Genomic DNA, 14022 nt, shown 5'->3' on the forward strand with positions numbered 1-14022 from the left:
ACCTAACATTCTTTCAACGGATGCATATTTCTACCTCTAAGATATCCTTTTAAAAAACCTTCGGAGATCCCCTTCACCAGTATCTAGCCTTTAGCCCTTTCTACCACCTTTCTTGGATGTGTTTCCAAGATGGGCGAGACCGAGCCTGAATTGACATATCACAAGCCAACGCCAACTTTCGACCGGGATCTGGAAAAGGCTGGTAGCACCGATAGACTCAGTGTCTTCCGCGAGCAGGTCGGCATCAGCGATGTCATTGAACTGAGCCCTCGAGCTTCGAGACGGCCAGCTCCAAATATCGGCATTTACAATCGAGTCTCAACAGAGGAACACAAAGCTAAGCTGCAGTACTATTCCAGCGCTCTTGTCATCAACGCGTGTCTCCTTACCCAGGTGATCTTTGCGTCAGCTTTGACCGCTCTTGGCGCTGGCGGTGGGTCGCATATCCAGATCACGGTCCTCGGTGCAGCGAACACCGTCATTGCAGCCATTCTCACATTCACGAAGGGCTCAGGCTTACCCAACCGCTTACGTCAATATCAATGTACTCTCCGCAAGGTGCGAGAATACATCGAGCAGCGGGAGCGAGACTTTGCTCAGCTGGACTGCCAGCTGGATCTGGATCACGAGATGAAAATCATCAAAGGGATGTACGAGCAGGCTCGCCAAAATGATGAGAATAACGATCCGGGCACCTACCATAATCCTACTGCAGCATCGACCGCAAATGGGCCGTTGACCGGCAAAACCCTAGTGAGCGAGCCGTCCTCCATCCTTGGTCCCGACATACGCCAGCCAGCCCCTCGAGTGGCTTCTGCAGTGGCTCCTCAGGTTCCTCCAACGAATCAGCCAAAGACCGAGGAGGACTTGACGCATAACGAGCCTACACCGCTGGGCGGAGTTGACCGTTCGGCTACAGATGTAGGATACTCCAGCCTAGTTCAGCGACAAAGCTGACAGCTCAATTAGCCAGCGGCCCCGCGTAGAGAAGATTCTCAGCGGTACAAGATCGCCTACTCGGTTGCCGATAGGTTAGTGTCAGGAAGGAATCCGTGGTAGCCCTGTCTGTCGAGACTTGGAATATGCCTTCTTGGCTTCAATAGACTCAGTGCAACACTCATTGTCTGCTTGCTCAATTCTTACCAAGGCGTTTTCATTCTCCTGGACCCTGGCTCCTTGGCGCCCCTATTTCAGCATTTGAGACTCAAAGCCCGTTATGATGCTAATGGCAACTATCAGACGTAAGACAAGGAGTTGAGATTCATGAAAGACGCACTTTGCTTCATGCGATATGCGTCTAAGACAAATTTGGCGAAGGAAAAGTCCAATGCGTTCTCTTTGTGTTTACCTTCCGGTTTCAGGACAGACTGCTCGGCCCTTGTTGGTGACGACATTGTCTCTCCAAAGGTTTCTTTCCGCAAGCAAACAATTCAGTTTCGCCTCTAATTTATGCCATTGTTCTCAACATATAATGTGCTTCCATCCCGCAAACAGTTGGAATACATTCCTATTGCTGCTGCGGATGATCGCTCAAATAGGTTGGGCACTCTCTTCTACTCTTGATTTTTTCCGCACCCCTTTGGAAGGCCGAAGTTTCTTAGTATGGCAGACAATACATCAGATGATTCGCCAGCCAATAGTCCAATCTACACTCCAGTCGCGCCCAAATTTCCCGAGCAGACATACCGTGACAGATCTACGTCTCCCAACTCAGACGACTCGGAAGGCGGGCCTTCAAGTAATCTTACTTCAATTCACATGCCAGCATTGAAAATGCTAACTAACCACAGGACCTATTCCTAGGAGTTCCAACAATGAGCCGAGCCAATCTTCCACCGAGATCGACCCATCCGCAGGACCAATTGGACGTCTCTACGTTGACCCAGCTCGTCTTACACCAGACCCTTTCCGTCGACCTCCACCAGGTCCCCCAGGTGTGAACCCTTTCATCCGCCTTCCCGTACCGACCCAACCAGGAACAGGCCGACGAGGCTCGAGGCCCAGAACTGCGCAAGGGACTCCTCCGCCTAGCCGACCTTCCACCAGGGGCTCGGCTACCGTAACAGTATCCAACGCCGCTCAAGCGGGCGATCCTCCCCAAAGGACCGCTGGACCCGCCGCACCTCGCCGTCCGTCCGCTAAGCGTACGATCAAGCAAGAAGACTCCAACAGCGCGAACTCCACCCACCGAACCCCCGGTGCTGAAGCCTCGGCTACTACGGGACCATCATCCGACCCCCACCCCTCCGGTAAAGGCCAAAGCGCGAAGCGCCGTCCCAATGCCCGGAAACCGCGACCGAACAAGAAAATTAAACCCAAATCTCGTCGGCCGTATGTGCGCGTCGCGGATAGAGAAGAGGTTGTGACGGGGCCGGCGAGGAGTACGAGAGGGCAGAAGGAGAGGGCGGGGAGGAGGGGGAGGGTGGAGTTTGGGTTTGGCGATTTGGATCGGTTGGAGAGGCGGAGGAGGGAGGAGAGGAGGGCGGAGAGGGAGGGTTGAGTGAGGGGTTGGCGGTGGATGATGGGATGGTGGGTGGAGGAGGAGGAGGTAATTAATTGGGTTGTCGAGTTGGGGTTTGAAATTGGATAGGCTGTGTAATATTTCTGTTGTAGATTCAGAAGTTCGCAGATTTTATCTGGGAGTTTCTGTATCTGTTGTGTCTCACCCGATAAAGGGGCCGTTGTTCAATCGGAGCAAACTCAGAAACAAATGCCGCATCGGCCAGAGTCAAATCCCTCTTTCCGATTAAGCAGGAGGACTACCTCTAGCGGACCTCTACGGCAATCCCAATACCAACAAACTTTAACTCCAACCCCCCTCGCACCAAAACCAAAACCACATCCCCCTTCTTCATCTCCCACCCTTCGCAACATCCTCCAAATACCCGAGCAAAAAGCTCCGATCTACGGGCGTAGTCCTAGGCGTCGGTGTCTTCGTACCACCTGTAGCTCTCTCTTTGCCTCCCATACCCGCAACAATGGCATTGACGCTACTGGCTCTTGACGGTGAAACAGGTGGCGCGGTGTGTTTCTGCGAGAAGCCTCCAATATCGCGCGTGAGTTTTGCAAAAGCTGCATCAGCTTGCTCGCGCGGTGTTGGTTTCTCTGATAGCGGACTTATGAAGCTTGCCGGGTCGATGGCGCTAGATGGAGCGGTCAGTGCGGGAGAGACGATTGGCGAGGGCTTCGTGAATAGGGATAGGAGGGATTTCTTGTGATCGGTTGGTTGAGTGGTGCGGTTGGCGAGGAGACTGTGTTTTGGTGAAGGAAGTGGTTGGATGGGAGAAGGTTCATTGGCGTCTTCAGCGTGTGGTGGGCGGCGGAGGATCTGAGGGTGGAATGGTTTGGGTGGTGCGGCATGGCCTTTGAGATCGGGCGTAGGAGGCATAGCCTTGATAGCAAATATGTCAGTCTGCAGTTTGGGAGCAACAGCGGCTTTCTGCTGTTTTGGTGGTGGTGTGGGAGTATTGGCATCAGTCAAGCTGAGAGGTGCTTGAGGATGGGCATTCGAACTCGATGGTCGAGCTAGAATGATGACTGGTGACTTTCTGGGTGAATTCTCATGGCTATTGCCGTGAGCAGTATGTTTCGCTTCTTTCGCCGCTTTGGCAAGCATATCGAATTGGGGAACATTTAGAGGACCGTTGACCGTGGCAGACACAGGAGGATTGTGTGCCTTGGAAGTGTCTTGTCGCGGGTGTGTGTGGGCTTTGGCCGATCCATTTCGAACTATCTTCGCCGCTTGCTCTTGAGGTAGTATGTCAGCTCGAGAGGGTTCTCTAGAGTGTCCAGGGGTCATCGGTTGTGCAGAGAGCTCCACCGGCCCAGATGGCGGCTGCAAGGAATTTGCTGCCGGCTTCACTGGCTCTGCAGCTGGAATTGATGGACTACGAAATAAGCTCAGCAGCTTGTCATGATGCTCTGATTTGGGTCTGTCAATCCAAATTGGTCCTTGGACCATGTCTGGCTTTTTCTGACTCGCCGGGCTTGCAAATTTTCCATGGCCTTCGAGAATGTCTAGCATTTGCGCAGCATTTGCAGATGGATTTGCAGGTCCTGTCTGTGACTCGACTTTCCCTGACATCTTAATGTCGCCATCCGCGATTGGGGTCTTAGCTGGCGGCCTATCCTTGAAGAGATTGAGAAGTGCAGAAGATTGTGCTGTGAGCTTCGGTGGTGGTAGTTTGCTGGCTGGAGGTATTGATGGAGCGTTGTTACCGGGTACTTGAGAGTACTGGGCGAATTGAGGATCGCCAGTGCGTTGATAAGGAGCAAGAGTCTGCTGTTTGGAATACACTATGGGGACTGGCTTCTTTTGACGAAGAGTAGAAGCTCGAGGAACGAGCTGAGCCGGCTGCTGTGGTGGTGGGATAGGTCTGACCAGTGGAGGTTGCAGCGATTGGCCGACTGGGGCCTGAGGCATCATCGCAGGCTGTCCGATGCCCAGAGAGGACGCCATAGTAGGTCGATCGTGAGTTGTTGGAAAATGGAGTGTAGGTGGAGGAGATAGCGAAGAGATGCGTGGCGGTTGTTGATGTGGGCGAGGGGGAGACGCAGGCGGAGGTGGACTTTCGATTACTTGTTCGAATGGGGTTTGCGGAATTTGATTCAATTGTGCGGCAGGACCGCCCCGCAATAAAGCAAGCAAAGCATTCGACTTTTGATTTTCCGTCCTGCTTGTCGAAAGCGGTTCTGCTGCTGCCGCTTCCGCCACGGAGTCCGCAGGCTGCGTTGATGGGACACCGAGGACTGACTTCAATTGAGCGGCCATGTCCTTTGGGCCAACAGGAAGTCCAGACGCTTCAGGAAGATCACTCGTCTTGGTTGGTAAAGCCGATTGCCGAAGACTGTCGAGTAGCCTCCCTAACTTTTCACTGGATGGGTGCAGTACAGTGCTCTCTTCAACCTCGTGGTTCGCAATGTGAACTGGCTCTTCGTCTATAGCAATAGCGTTGGCAACTGTGCCGTTGGATTGTTTGGCTTTCTCCAGCTTTCTCTGTGCTGAAATCCATTTTTTCAAGGGCACCAGGAACGGCGCCACCATGTAGAACTTATTCGCGTTGACCGCAAGATCCTCGCCTTTGCCCTCCTGCTGCTGTTTCTTCTTCCTGATGGTCGGTAAATCCGACAATTTGTACCACCCAATCTTGCTGATCTCTTTCCTCGTACGCGGCTCAAAGTATGTGTCCGTGGGGACTCCTCGGAAAACGTAGAGCCGCATATGCTGTTCCCTCATCGTGACTTCGATGTGTTTCGTCTCCTCCTCGCTACCAACCAGACCCGCCGCTTTGATGTCGTATCCCGTTTCCTCGTAAACTTCTCTGACCGCACAATCCAAATCCGGCTCATCTTTGTTGATCTTTCCCCTAGGAAAACTCCAGTTGGCGCCCTTCTTCCACCCTTTGACCAACACTACCGAATCCATTTGTTCATTGAGCATTATAGCCCCCCGCACCGGTACACGTGTCTTATACGCCAGAAACTCCGAAAATGCCTGAGCGTGGTGGTATGTCGAGTATGACGAGAACATTGGGCAGTGCTGGAATATGAGGAGGCAGAAATTTCTGAGATTGAGAGAAGGCAGGTCCGGGTCCAGAGGACGGATGAAGTCCTCGTAAAACCATTGTGCTTCTTCTACTTGGAAGCATATTCGCTCGACGGATTCGAGCTCTTCTTTAGGGAGGTTGATTATGAAGCGTACGCATAAGTCATCCAGCCCTGAGCAGATTTATAGTCAGCATACAGGATGTTATCATTGGCTTGAGGAGATAGTGAATCTAGAACGGTGCTTGAGACATTTCGCGCAATAGTTACCATGCGGAGGATGCTCGCAAACGCCGTGTTGAGTGGAGGCCAGGCAGACTTACAATCGACTAGCTGCATCTTCTTCTCTGTCATCTTGGTCTCCCCACCCAAGCATATCTCTGCCTATGGTGAGTGGATCGGCAAAGCGGCCGAAGGTGTGCAATGAGAGCTAGCTAGCCGATGACAGCAAGCTGTTTTGTAGAGAAGCTGACAAGGAAAACCAACATGTACAGCCACAATACTGACGCGGAAGGGAAGGTCCAGCAAATATGATTTATGAATCTAGAATGAACAATAGGCTATGGGTAGGCAGTGAAGTGGTTAATGAATGAGTGTTTTCAACGAGTATGTTTGATGATTCGGTGAATGCGCTGGCGCGAGGTTGGGGGAGATCTCCAAAGTGGATAGCCGGGCGGGCGTTTTTAGCGGTGGCTGTGCATGTGTGGCGCTATCGACCGGGGAATCCTCGGTGTCCGAGGGGATCCGTATGACGATTGCCACTTGAAGTTGAAGTCTACAAGCTTGCCCAGGAAGCAGAGAGAAAAAGAGAGAGGCGCAATATGCCGATAATACAGGCAGTTGCATCATCAGCGTTTCTAATATGTAACAAGGAGTAACAGGGGATTGCTGTTCAAAATTCAAAATAGTCCGCAAGCGCTGCACGGGAGCAGCCGCTGCTATACGTTACAATAGCGTCTTGCCACCAAGAATGAACGCGAATGACATGTTTTCCCCAAACAAGATCTGCGACAAAAACAAAATGTACGAATATAAAACAAAGGGTCCTATGACTCCTATCCTCTATTCTACCAAAGCCAATCTTTCCCTCGACCGCTTCAATCCTACAATAGATTTCTAACGCGCGCGCACTCATCAATGTATCACTGGCCATCTGTGAGTGGGGAAGTCTTTGTTCTCAATTGAAGCGCGCTTCTTTTGTCGTCAAGAACTACAAAATCCGGCCCTCTGCTCTCTTCTTTCTTCTCTTTTCATACTTCACATACCTTTCCAAAATCATTCAGACGCTCGCACATCTTAATTCAAAGTCCAACATGTCAGGCAACATGGCTTGGAAGGCCGGCAAGGGCGCTTTTCAAAAGTTTGGCGGCAAGAGTACTCACCAAGATCCTACAATAAGGAGCGTGGTAAGGCGCCACATCAACTACTACTTCTACCTACCTTCACTGATCACTGCAAAGGACAATGCTCACTACCGGGGCGCAAAGATCGAAAAGAAGAAGGAGGACGGGCAACTGGTCTTCTTCGTAAATGACCACGAAATTGCCAACAACCACCGCAAGGACAGTGCGTACTATGAGTACATGGGAGTACCAGAGAAAGATGCCAAGATCCTCTCAAGCGTCGTCGCAAGTGCGAGGTTTTTAGATAACGGCATCCGCGTCCCTGTGGTCGGCTACAAGATTGGTGTCAACACGTTCATTGAATTGATTCCTGGGTGAGCTCGACCTCATGATCATAGTCACATGAGTTATACTGACCACTTCTCAGGGCTGGTGACTTCGTTGGTAGCGCTTTAAGCTTTGTGCTCGTCGTCCTACCCAGCTCCAGCGTTTCCAAAGGTCCCGACAGGAAGAAATTGAGGGCTGTTATGGTGTCCAACCTGTTGGGAGGGTTTGTCATCGGCCTGCTGCCCATCGGTGGAGACATCGTTGACAGTATGATGAAATTCAATGTCAAGAACGCAAATGCGCTAGAGGCAATGCTTTTGAAGCGCGTAGACCACGCCGCTAAAACGGGACGGGATGCAGAGAAAGTCGGGAGAACGACTGGATATCAGCATACGGGCACCAATGGACGTCATATTGCAGCTACCAACGGACATCACGACTCCGAACCTCCAACTCATCAGCCTCCGAGATATATCACAGCGAATGATCTACGTCAGGACCCTAGGCCAGAAGCAAACGCGCGAGCGCCAGTGGTCCAGGCTCAGCCGAAGAAAAGTGCTGGCAATTTCTTTCGACGTCGAGGGGCACCGCAGGGCGGTCAGGACGTGGGGATGTCAATGGAAGAGGTCGCACCGGCCCGCCCGTCTCGGCCAAAGCATTCAGTGCAAGAGCGCGGTGGTCATTTCTGATAAAGCTACATGCGATATGATACCCCTGAGCATTCGAAGCGTGCATTGCATCATGATTTCCTAGCGATATTGTTTGCTGATCGTATTCGCCAGATGTATTGGTAGTGAAAATATCATGCCAAAAATCAAAGTGTTCCGTTTACAAACTCTTCTGCCAAAATGCTATCCCATGGCCTGACACAGCTGGCACTCATTGTAGCACACCAACGCCAAAAGCCAACCTCTGCAATGCAAGATTCTCGGACTGGCGTTGACAGCATGGCTTCTGGTCGCAAGATTCTGGATCTTGAAGAAGGATAGTTGCAACAAGGAAGACCTGCTATGGTTTCATTCCCTATTCCAATAAACGCAGTACTCTAGTCCACCCATCTCATCCCTATCTAGTGAGTGATGATACCCATGTACCGAATCCGAAGGGGGCTGTAGAATATGCGGTAAAAATTGCGTTCAATCAACAGGCTTGTGACTCCCATTTACCGGATTCCTTAGACCCACTGACGGTTCCACCAGGAGGAAAAGCCTCGCGTAGGGATAAAACTCGAACCAAACATTGATTTGATCAGCAGAAAAGTCCCACCGGCGTCCGTCTCAAGCGTCGATTCTATCCACGAATGATTCAGTAGCCACGGCATGCCCATTACAATAGGGGTCGTGCACACAAGGTGATTTCGTAAGCTCGCCAGATCGACATCTGAACATAGGTAGGGAGATGAAAAGCCCGTGCGCCCAAATGACTACCGCCGTGAAGATCACTGAACAAGAGGGCGGCGACATCCACATGGAAAGGAGGATTCTGCCCGTCGTCTCCAGCTGCGTTGCTCACTGCTAGCGAGGTGGCAAAGTTGGTAACACGGGGATCTCGACTAGTGTTGGTAGTCTGACTCCATGCGGTTCCGTTTACCGATTCGCATACATCGTCGATTCGCACGCAGTATGTGCCATTTCATGCGCTCCTAGGAGAGTGAGTGGAAGCGTTGTCGGAACCCGTGCGAAGCTGTGGATTAGGGACCATATTGGTTGGGTACCTACGATCGATTTGGCAAACATATCGGCTTCGCTTCGGTCTCTAAGATCGTGTTTGGATAATTTCGGGAGACGGCCGATTTTCGCCTTTTGGAAGATGCCTTCTCAGGAGGATGTCATGCGTGGTTTGTCCCACTAAGATGACGAGTCTACCGCTAGACTCCCGCAGGCGACGAGGAAGGCTTGGGACATGGTGCGGGGACTGGTGTCCTTTGACTTTGCTGGCGTGGCTGCATCCGGTGGTTATGTTGATCTCTGCTGTGTCAGCCGTGCTTATGAGATCAGCGTTCGACGGCTCTCTATCCTGACGAGCAAGGTGATGGTCTTTTGGTGACAGATGGGCTTCTATTGAAGCTCTGCTGAGGTCATCGAAGTGATAATCCAACATATTCCCCTATTTTCTGGTCGAACTTCTCAGACTGTTCGCGCACAGCCATAGCAAAAAGAATTGCCGTATTCGGATCCGCTGCTATCAGCCACTTGTGGTACTCCAGAGTCCAACTGGTCCCCACCCCATGCCTCGTTCACAATTGGATATCCACAAAGGGCGCATGCATTCGTACCCTTAGACGTTGAAGGTGCCACTAGTCTGCCTGCAGTTCGTACCACGTTCGCGACAATGCTTGGGTAGTTGTGTTCGACAGACTCGAAGTACTGAGTCATGAGGCCATCTATAGTAGTATCCTTGGACGATGTGGGCCGTTGAAATGGAGCCTCACAGATCAGTGGAGTCAGTGGAGGTGAGGTCATGCTCACATAAGATCCGAGTTCCTTTCTTAGCAGATCTCTCAGCGGGTATGTGCAATTAGTGCCGTCAGAGGACGATCCATCAGCTGTCAGCCATGGAAGAGCGATAGCTCTGCCTTTGGCCGTCTCCGAGAGTGTCTTTTCTGCCAATCGAGTAGTCGAATCGCCGAAAAGTATGCTATCACAGGCGTGTGCTTTTGCAAATGCCAGGATCAGTCGACGCCGTAGTATTTCAATCATATCGACTCTTGATGTTGCCGAAGGAACAGATGACAAGATGTGCTTCAAGCAAGTCCGCTTGTCCAGAGCGATAGAACCATCCGTCAACGCGTCAGCGGATGCTGACGTGTCGAAGCCAATGCTGTAATCAAAGCAGTCTTCCAGCGAGATTACTGTGTAAGTGTGAGAAGGGTACCTTTGCTTGAGCACGTCCAATGATTCAAGGAAAGACGGCTGCCCAAGCACTACGGACTGTTCCACAAACAGGATGTGAAGGTTGTATCCAGCATGACGGCCTGTCTCCGCCCTATTGCTGAGCTGCTGATCAAGCACGTGCAACAGAGCGATGGATGATACTCCAAATGAAATGGGAACTAGCAGAGTCCTTTGTGGATCCTTGAAGCCCCCACGCAGCTTGTTGGTCTCCAGCCTTTTCAGAACTTTGGTTGCAACATATCTCATAAAGCACTCCCTTGGAAAATGAGCTCAACATGAAGCTGAGCAGGATTTCGCTTACGAACGCACCTGCAAAGATGCTCTGTCCGCACCACCAAAGCTGTCTCCGCAGTGTGACATCTTGCACATGACACTGAGTCTTTCTTCTGGCCATTCTGAGCGACCGGTTTGGGCATCTTGAGGAACTTCTCGTTGTTGTAAATGATTGAAGTGGCAGATTTCAAATAGTGGTACAATTTTCGAGACGGCGCCAAGGCGTAGGGCTGAGACTTTATCTGCTCCAGAAGATAGCGTCAGAACTGTTATTGATGACTACTACCTTTTTCAAGCTAGATTGGTAGATACGAGTATTTTCAAGTAGTATCTATCGCCCGTCAGCGACAGATCGAATCTCTTCGCCCCGTTGCCTTTTCCTAGAAGTGGATTCTGAGCCGCAGCTGCAACGTCGAAGCCTGGGACGTAGCTAAGACTGAGGACATCTCGTAACAGCTTCGGCACCCATTGAGGCTTGAACTTCATGAATAACTCTTTCTCCATCTTCGGCGATCCACCGACAAGAAAATCTGTACGCATCGCCCAATGCTCGTCTGTCTTGCCCTGCAAGAATCCAGCAATGCTAAGTGACAGAATCTAAGCTATAGTACCCAGAAATCTCACCCACCTCGCTGACATGGTTAAAAAGTACGGTTCCGCGTGTGCCACAACATCCTCTGTGCAGAGGGTGTGCACATGTAGAACCATGAGAGTTATTAGGAAGAGCTTGGCAGGGGTTGGCACACCCTGAGCATACGCGACTCGACCAGTCCAAAGATACTGAGCATATACTGAGGATATGCTGTGATCCAGAGCAGCCCGATTCAAAACTGTACTAAATCATTTTAACAATAGGAAATGAGGCATTACCTGACAACACCCTGCCCCACCGTAATCGTCGCCAACCCTTCCCTTGGTCCCACGACAGCCCTTAAGGCTTTCGCGCCCCGATCTGCCGCTTCATCTGTCCGAGCATCGGCCGCATCCGACAAGGCGGTGCCTCCAGCCGAAGCTCCAAGAATGGCGCTCTTGATATCTATGGGAGCCGAGGATTGGGCCTGTGGATAGCGTTCCCGTTGGCCAGAATATGTTCGGAGTGTCGCTGTGAATCAATACGTAGACTTCCTCGTTGTTGGTCACAGTTTTGATTGTGACATTGCTATATTCGTTATAATAGCAGTCGACGTTGGAAAGATAGCCTGTTTCCTCAAATTTGTAGCCATTGGTTTGGGATATGTTGACATTCTTGCTTGGAGAGAGAGAGAGTCTGCTAATTTATCGATCACGCCAACAGATGATGCTGCATCGTACGACCGACCGTGGTAAGTGAACGAAAAATCGTTCAGTGTGGAGTGTTTGGATGTCGATGAATTGCGACTTGACGCCGAAGCTACAGAGTTGAGGAGCACGCCACTAAGATCTGAGATGCGATGGGGTTAGTATTGATCGTGAGAGATGATAGCACGTACTTACATCTCCGTGGGCGATACGTGAAAGTGCCTTGTTTCGTTATGTTTGGGTACTCAGTCCCAATAATCGTACAGTCACTACTACGGGCGGACGCGCATAGGTGGTCCCAAAACGACGCCGAGGCGCGACTATAACGAGGGACTCGGTACTGTCGAATGACCTCTACATTGGTTGAGATGGGCGTAAGAGCAACGGCCCACAAAGCGGAGGGAAATTGAATGGCAACGAGCAAGACCAGAAGAGACACAGTGTGTCTGAATGGTAGGTCGAAGTCAAGGCTCTTAAACTGTAGAGCATTCCTGAACTTTAACGTATCAAGTGTCATCGGTCTGCGTCCAATTCTCAGTTTAGTGTCATGTATGATCAGGGTAGAGAGGGAAAGTTTTTGGAGACCAGCCAAGACAGTGGAAAGGACCTGAATGATGATCTGGATGGTAGCTCGACGTGTATTCTGGACGTTGTAGAGGAAGCCGTCATTGTACCAATTGGACCAGGTCAATCCCAGCAGAAGGCAACTAACGAGGGTGGTAAGAATCAGACAAGGGAAAACGGCCGCCTTTGCGCTGAATGGGGCCTTTGGATGTGAGAGGTCTGCAGACATTGGTCAAGATAATCGCTAATGTAGAACAAGATTACAATGGGGCGTCTCTGTCACCTGTGTGACTATCTATATATATGTAAGGAACGGGAGAGTTCTTTCCCAAACTTATTGTTGAAAATAGATCTGTTTCGCCAGCTTCGGTCCTGGAGAGTGGCTGGGCTTCGTACAATGGTGAGTCGGATTCAACAATCATTGGACGCTATCTAGCTGAAGTCCAATGCAGCTCTAGTGGATATGCATCAACCATCTACCTGCGCCCTGGTGTGCCCCATTTTGCCTTGCCATGACTCAAGCCTTGGTAAAGCCTCCTGGCTACTTCTTGTTGAACTGGGTACCTACAACAAGGTCACTTTGTCTAGTTATGCGTCCTTTTATCTTATTCGCTCACGTCAATGTAGAGCTACTATTAATAATTTCGATCTACACCGTACATATACGAAAGGGTTTTGACGCAGCGAGAATATGTTTTTTCAGGTCTGCTTACTACGGCGTTGAGATGGGCCAATCACATATTCAGCTATGCCCAGATACCCGTGACGTGTGCTTTCCCATGAGTAGAAAGCAAGTAGTGGCAGATCGAGTCACCAATCATACCGGAGCACTTGCACCCTACAAAGAAGCCCAAGGGTGAACGCATGAAGAGATAGGGGTCCCTCAAAGAGCACAAGCCGTTGGAACCTTAGCTTTTCAACCCCAGGTATACCAGTCGGCGCAGGTTTAGAGCAACAAAACACCCCCATCATGACCAGGCAGTCTCGTTCGGTGATTCCAGCGTGACGCTACTCTCCAGACAACAAATAGGTGAAGATTCACCTGCTTGCTGCAGATCGGCCCCAGTTCCTAACGCAACTGCTGTGCACGCGTACGCGAGGAAGTGTTCCTACCTCGTTTGGAGGCTGTATAACGTGCATACAACCAAGCACTCGTTGAGGGTAGAGACATTAGTGATGAGCTCTATGTCTATGACAGAGCCTCCTTCGGCCAGGTTGGTGTTGCAGAGCATTTCGAACGAGAAGGATGTTTCAGTGGGTTGTAATCGGAACTTCGAAGCTATTGTTGGGAGGGGCTTGTTGGTTGCAATGTAAGTGGAGTCGTTGGCGATAGGACAGGTTGAGGATGGGAGAGTGGGTGACATTGAGGTAATCGTGGTGACAATGTCGGACTGTATGACGGTAGCAGATGCGTTACTCGCCTCGCTGCTGTCAACGGGTGCGGAACTAGTTAGAAGAATTGAATGTTTGAAGACATGGACGGATAAGAAGCAGGTTATGAAAATTGGCCTGCCGTGATGAAGTCGACTTATGCTGGGCTGCCAGACCTGCACCAAGTCCTGCACCAATTGCGACGGCCAGGCCTACGATAGCGATTACTGCTAACACCAAAATGTTTCTCGATCGACCTTGACTCTTTGCTTGAAACTGAGTAGACTGATCCGGCAGACCAGAGACAGGACCTCCTGTATAGTACTTGTTTCGATCTGATTGAGGAGCGACTTCTAGACTTTCAGGTGACTTGACCTCTAGTCCGGACTCTAAGTACCGCCCTATCCATCGCCGAATCTTAAATCTAA

General features: G+C 50.8%; 5 protein-coding genes across 5 annotated transcripts; 3 read left to right on the forward strand and 2 right to left on the reverse strand.

Moving 5' to 3' along the window:
• Window positions 1-129: 129 nt before the first annotated feature.
• Window positions 130-1245, forward strand: HO133_001307 (uncharacterized protein; the record flags this gene model as incomplete). Its single annotated transcript, XM_037292237.1, has 3 exons — window positions 130-921; window positions 1000-1031; window positions 1104-1245. 3 exons carry the CDS (start codon window positions 130-132, stop codon window positions 1243-1245), a joined length of 966 nt encoding a protein of 321 aa, XP_037151656.1.
• Window positions 1246-1602: 357 nt separating this feature from the next.
• HO133_001308 (uncharacterized protein) lies at window positions 1603-2500 on the forward strand (the record flags this gene model as incomplete). The annotated part of the gene is made up of 2 exons (XM_037292238.1): window positions 1603-1738; window positions 1791-2500. The coding sequence occupies 2 exons, from the start codon at window positions 1603-1605 to the stop codon at window positions 2498-2500; spliced, it is 846 nt and encodes a 281-aa protein (XP_037151657.1).
• Window positions 2501-2851: 351 nt separating this feature from the next.
• On the reverse strand, window positions 2852-5883 carry HO133_001309 (uncharacterized protein; the record flags this gene model as incomplete). Its single annotated transcript, XM_037292239.1, has 2 exons — window positions 2852-5718; window positions 5868-5883. The coding sequence occupies 2 exons, from the start codon at window positions 5881-5883 to the stop codon at window positions 2852-2854; spliced, it is 2883 nt and encodes a 960-aa protein (XP_037151658.1).
• Window positions 5884-6857: 974 nt separating this feature from the next.
• HO133_001310 (uncharacterized protein) lies at window positions 6858-7903 on the forward strand (the record flags this gene model as incomplete). Its single annotated transcript, XM_037292240.1, has 3 exons — window positions 6858-6950; window positions 7005-7261; window positions 7315-7903. The coding sequence occupies 3 exons, from the start codon at window positions 6858-6860 to the stop codon at window positions 7901-7903; spliced, it is 939 nt and encodes a 312-aa protein (XP_037151659.1).
• A 1437-nt stretch (window positions 7904-9340) lies between these two features.
• On the reverse strand, window positions 9341-11020 carry HO133_001311 (uncharacterized protein; the record flags this gene model as incomplete). Its single annotated transcript, XM_037292241.1, has 4 exons — window positions 9341-10364; window positions 10418-10626; window positions 10694-10945; window positions 11006-11020. The coding sequence occupies 4 exons, from the start codon at window positions 11018-11020 to the stop codon at window positions 9341-9343; spliced, it is 1500 nt and encodes a 499-aa protein (XP_037151660.1).
• Window positions 11021-14022: the final 3002 nt, after the last annotated feature.

Source organism: Letharia lupina, assembly GCF_014066315.1.
Source record: "Letharia lupina isolate WasteWater1 chromosome Unknown contig_12, whole genome shotgun sequence".
NCBI lineage: Eukaryota > Fungi > Ascomycota > Lecanoromycetes > Lecanorales > Parmeliaceae > Letharia > Letharia lupina.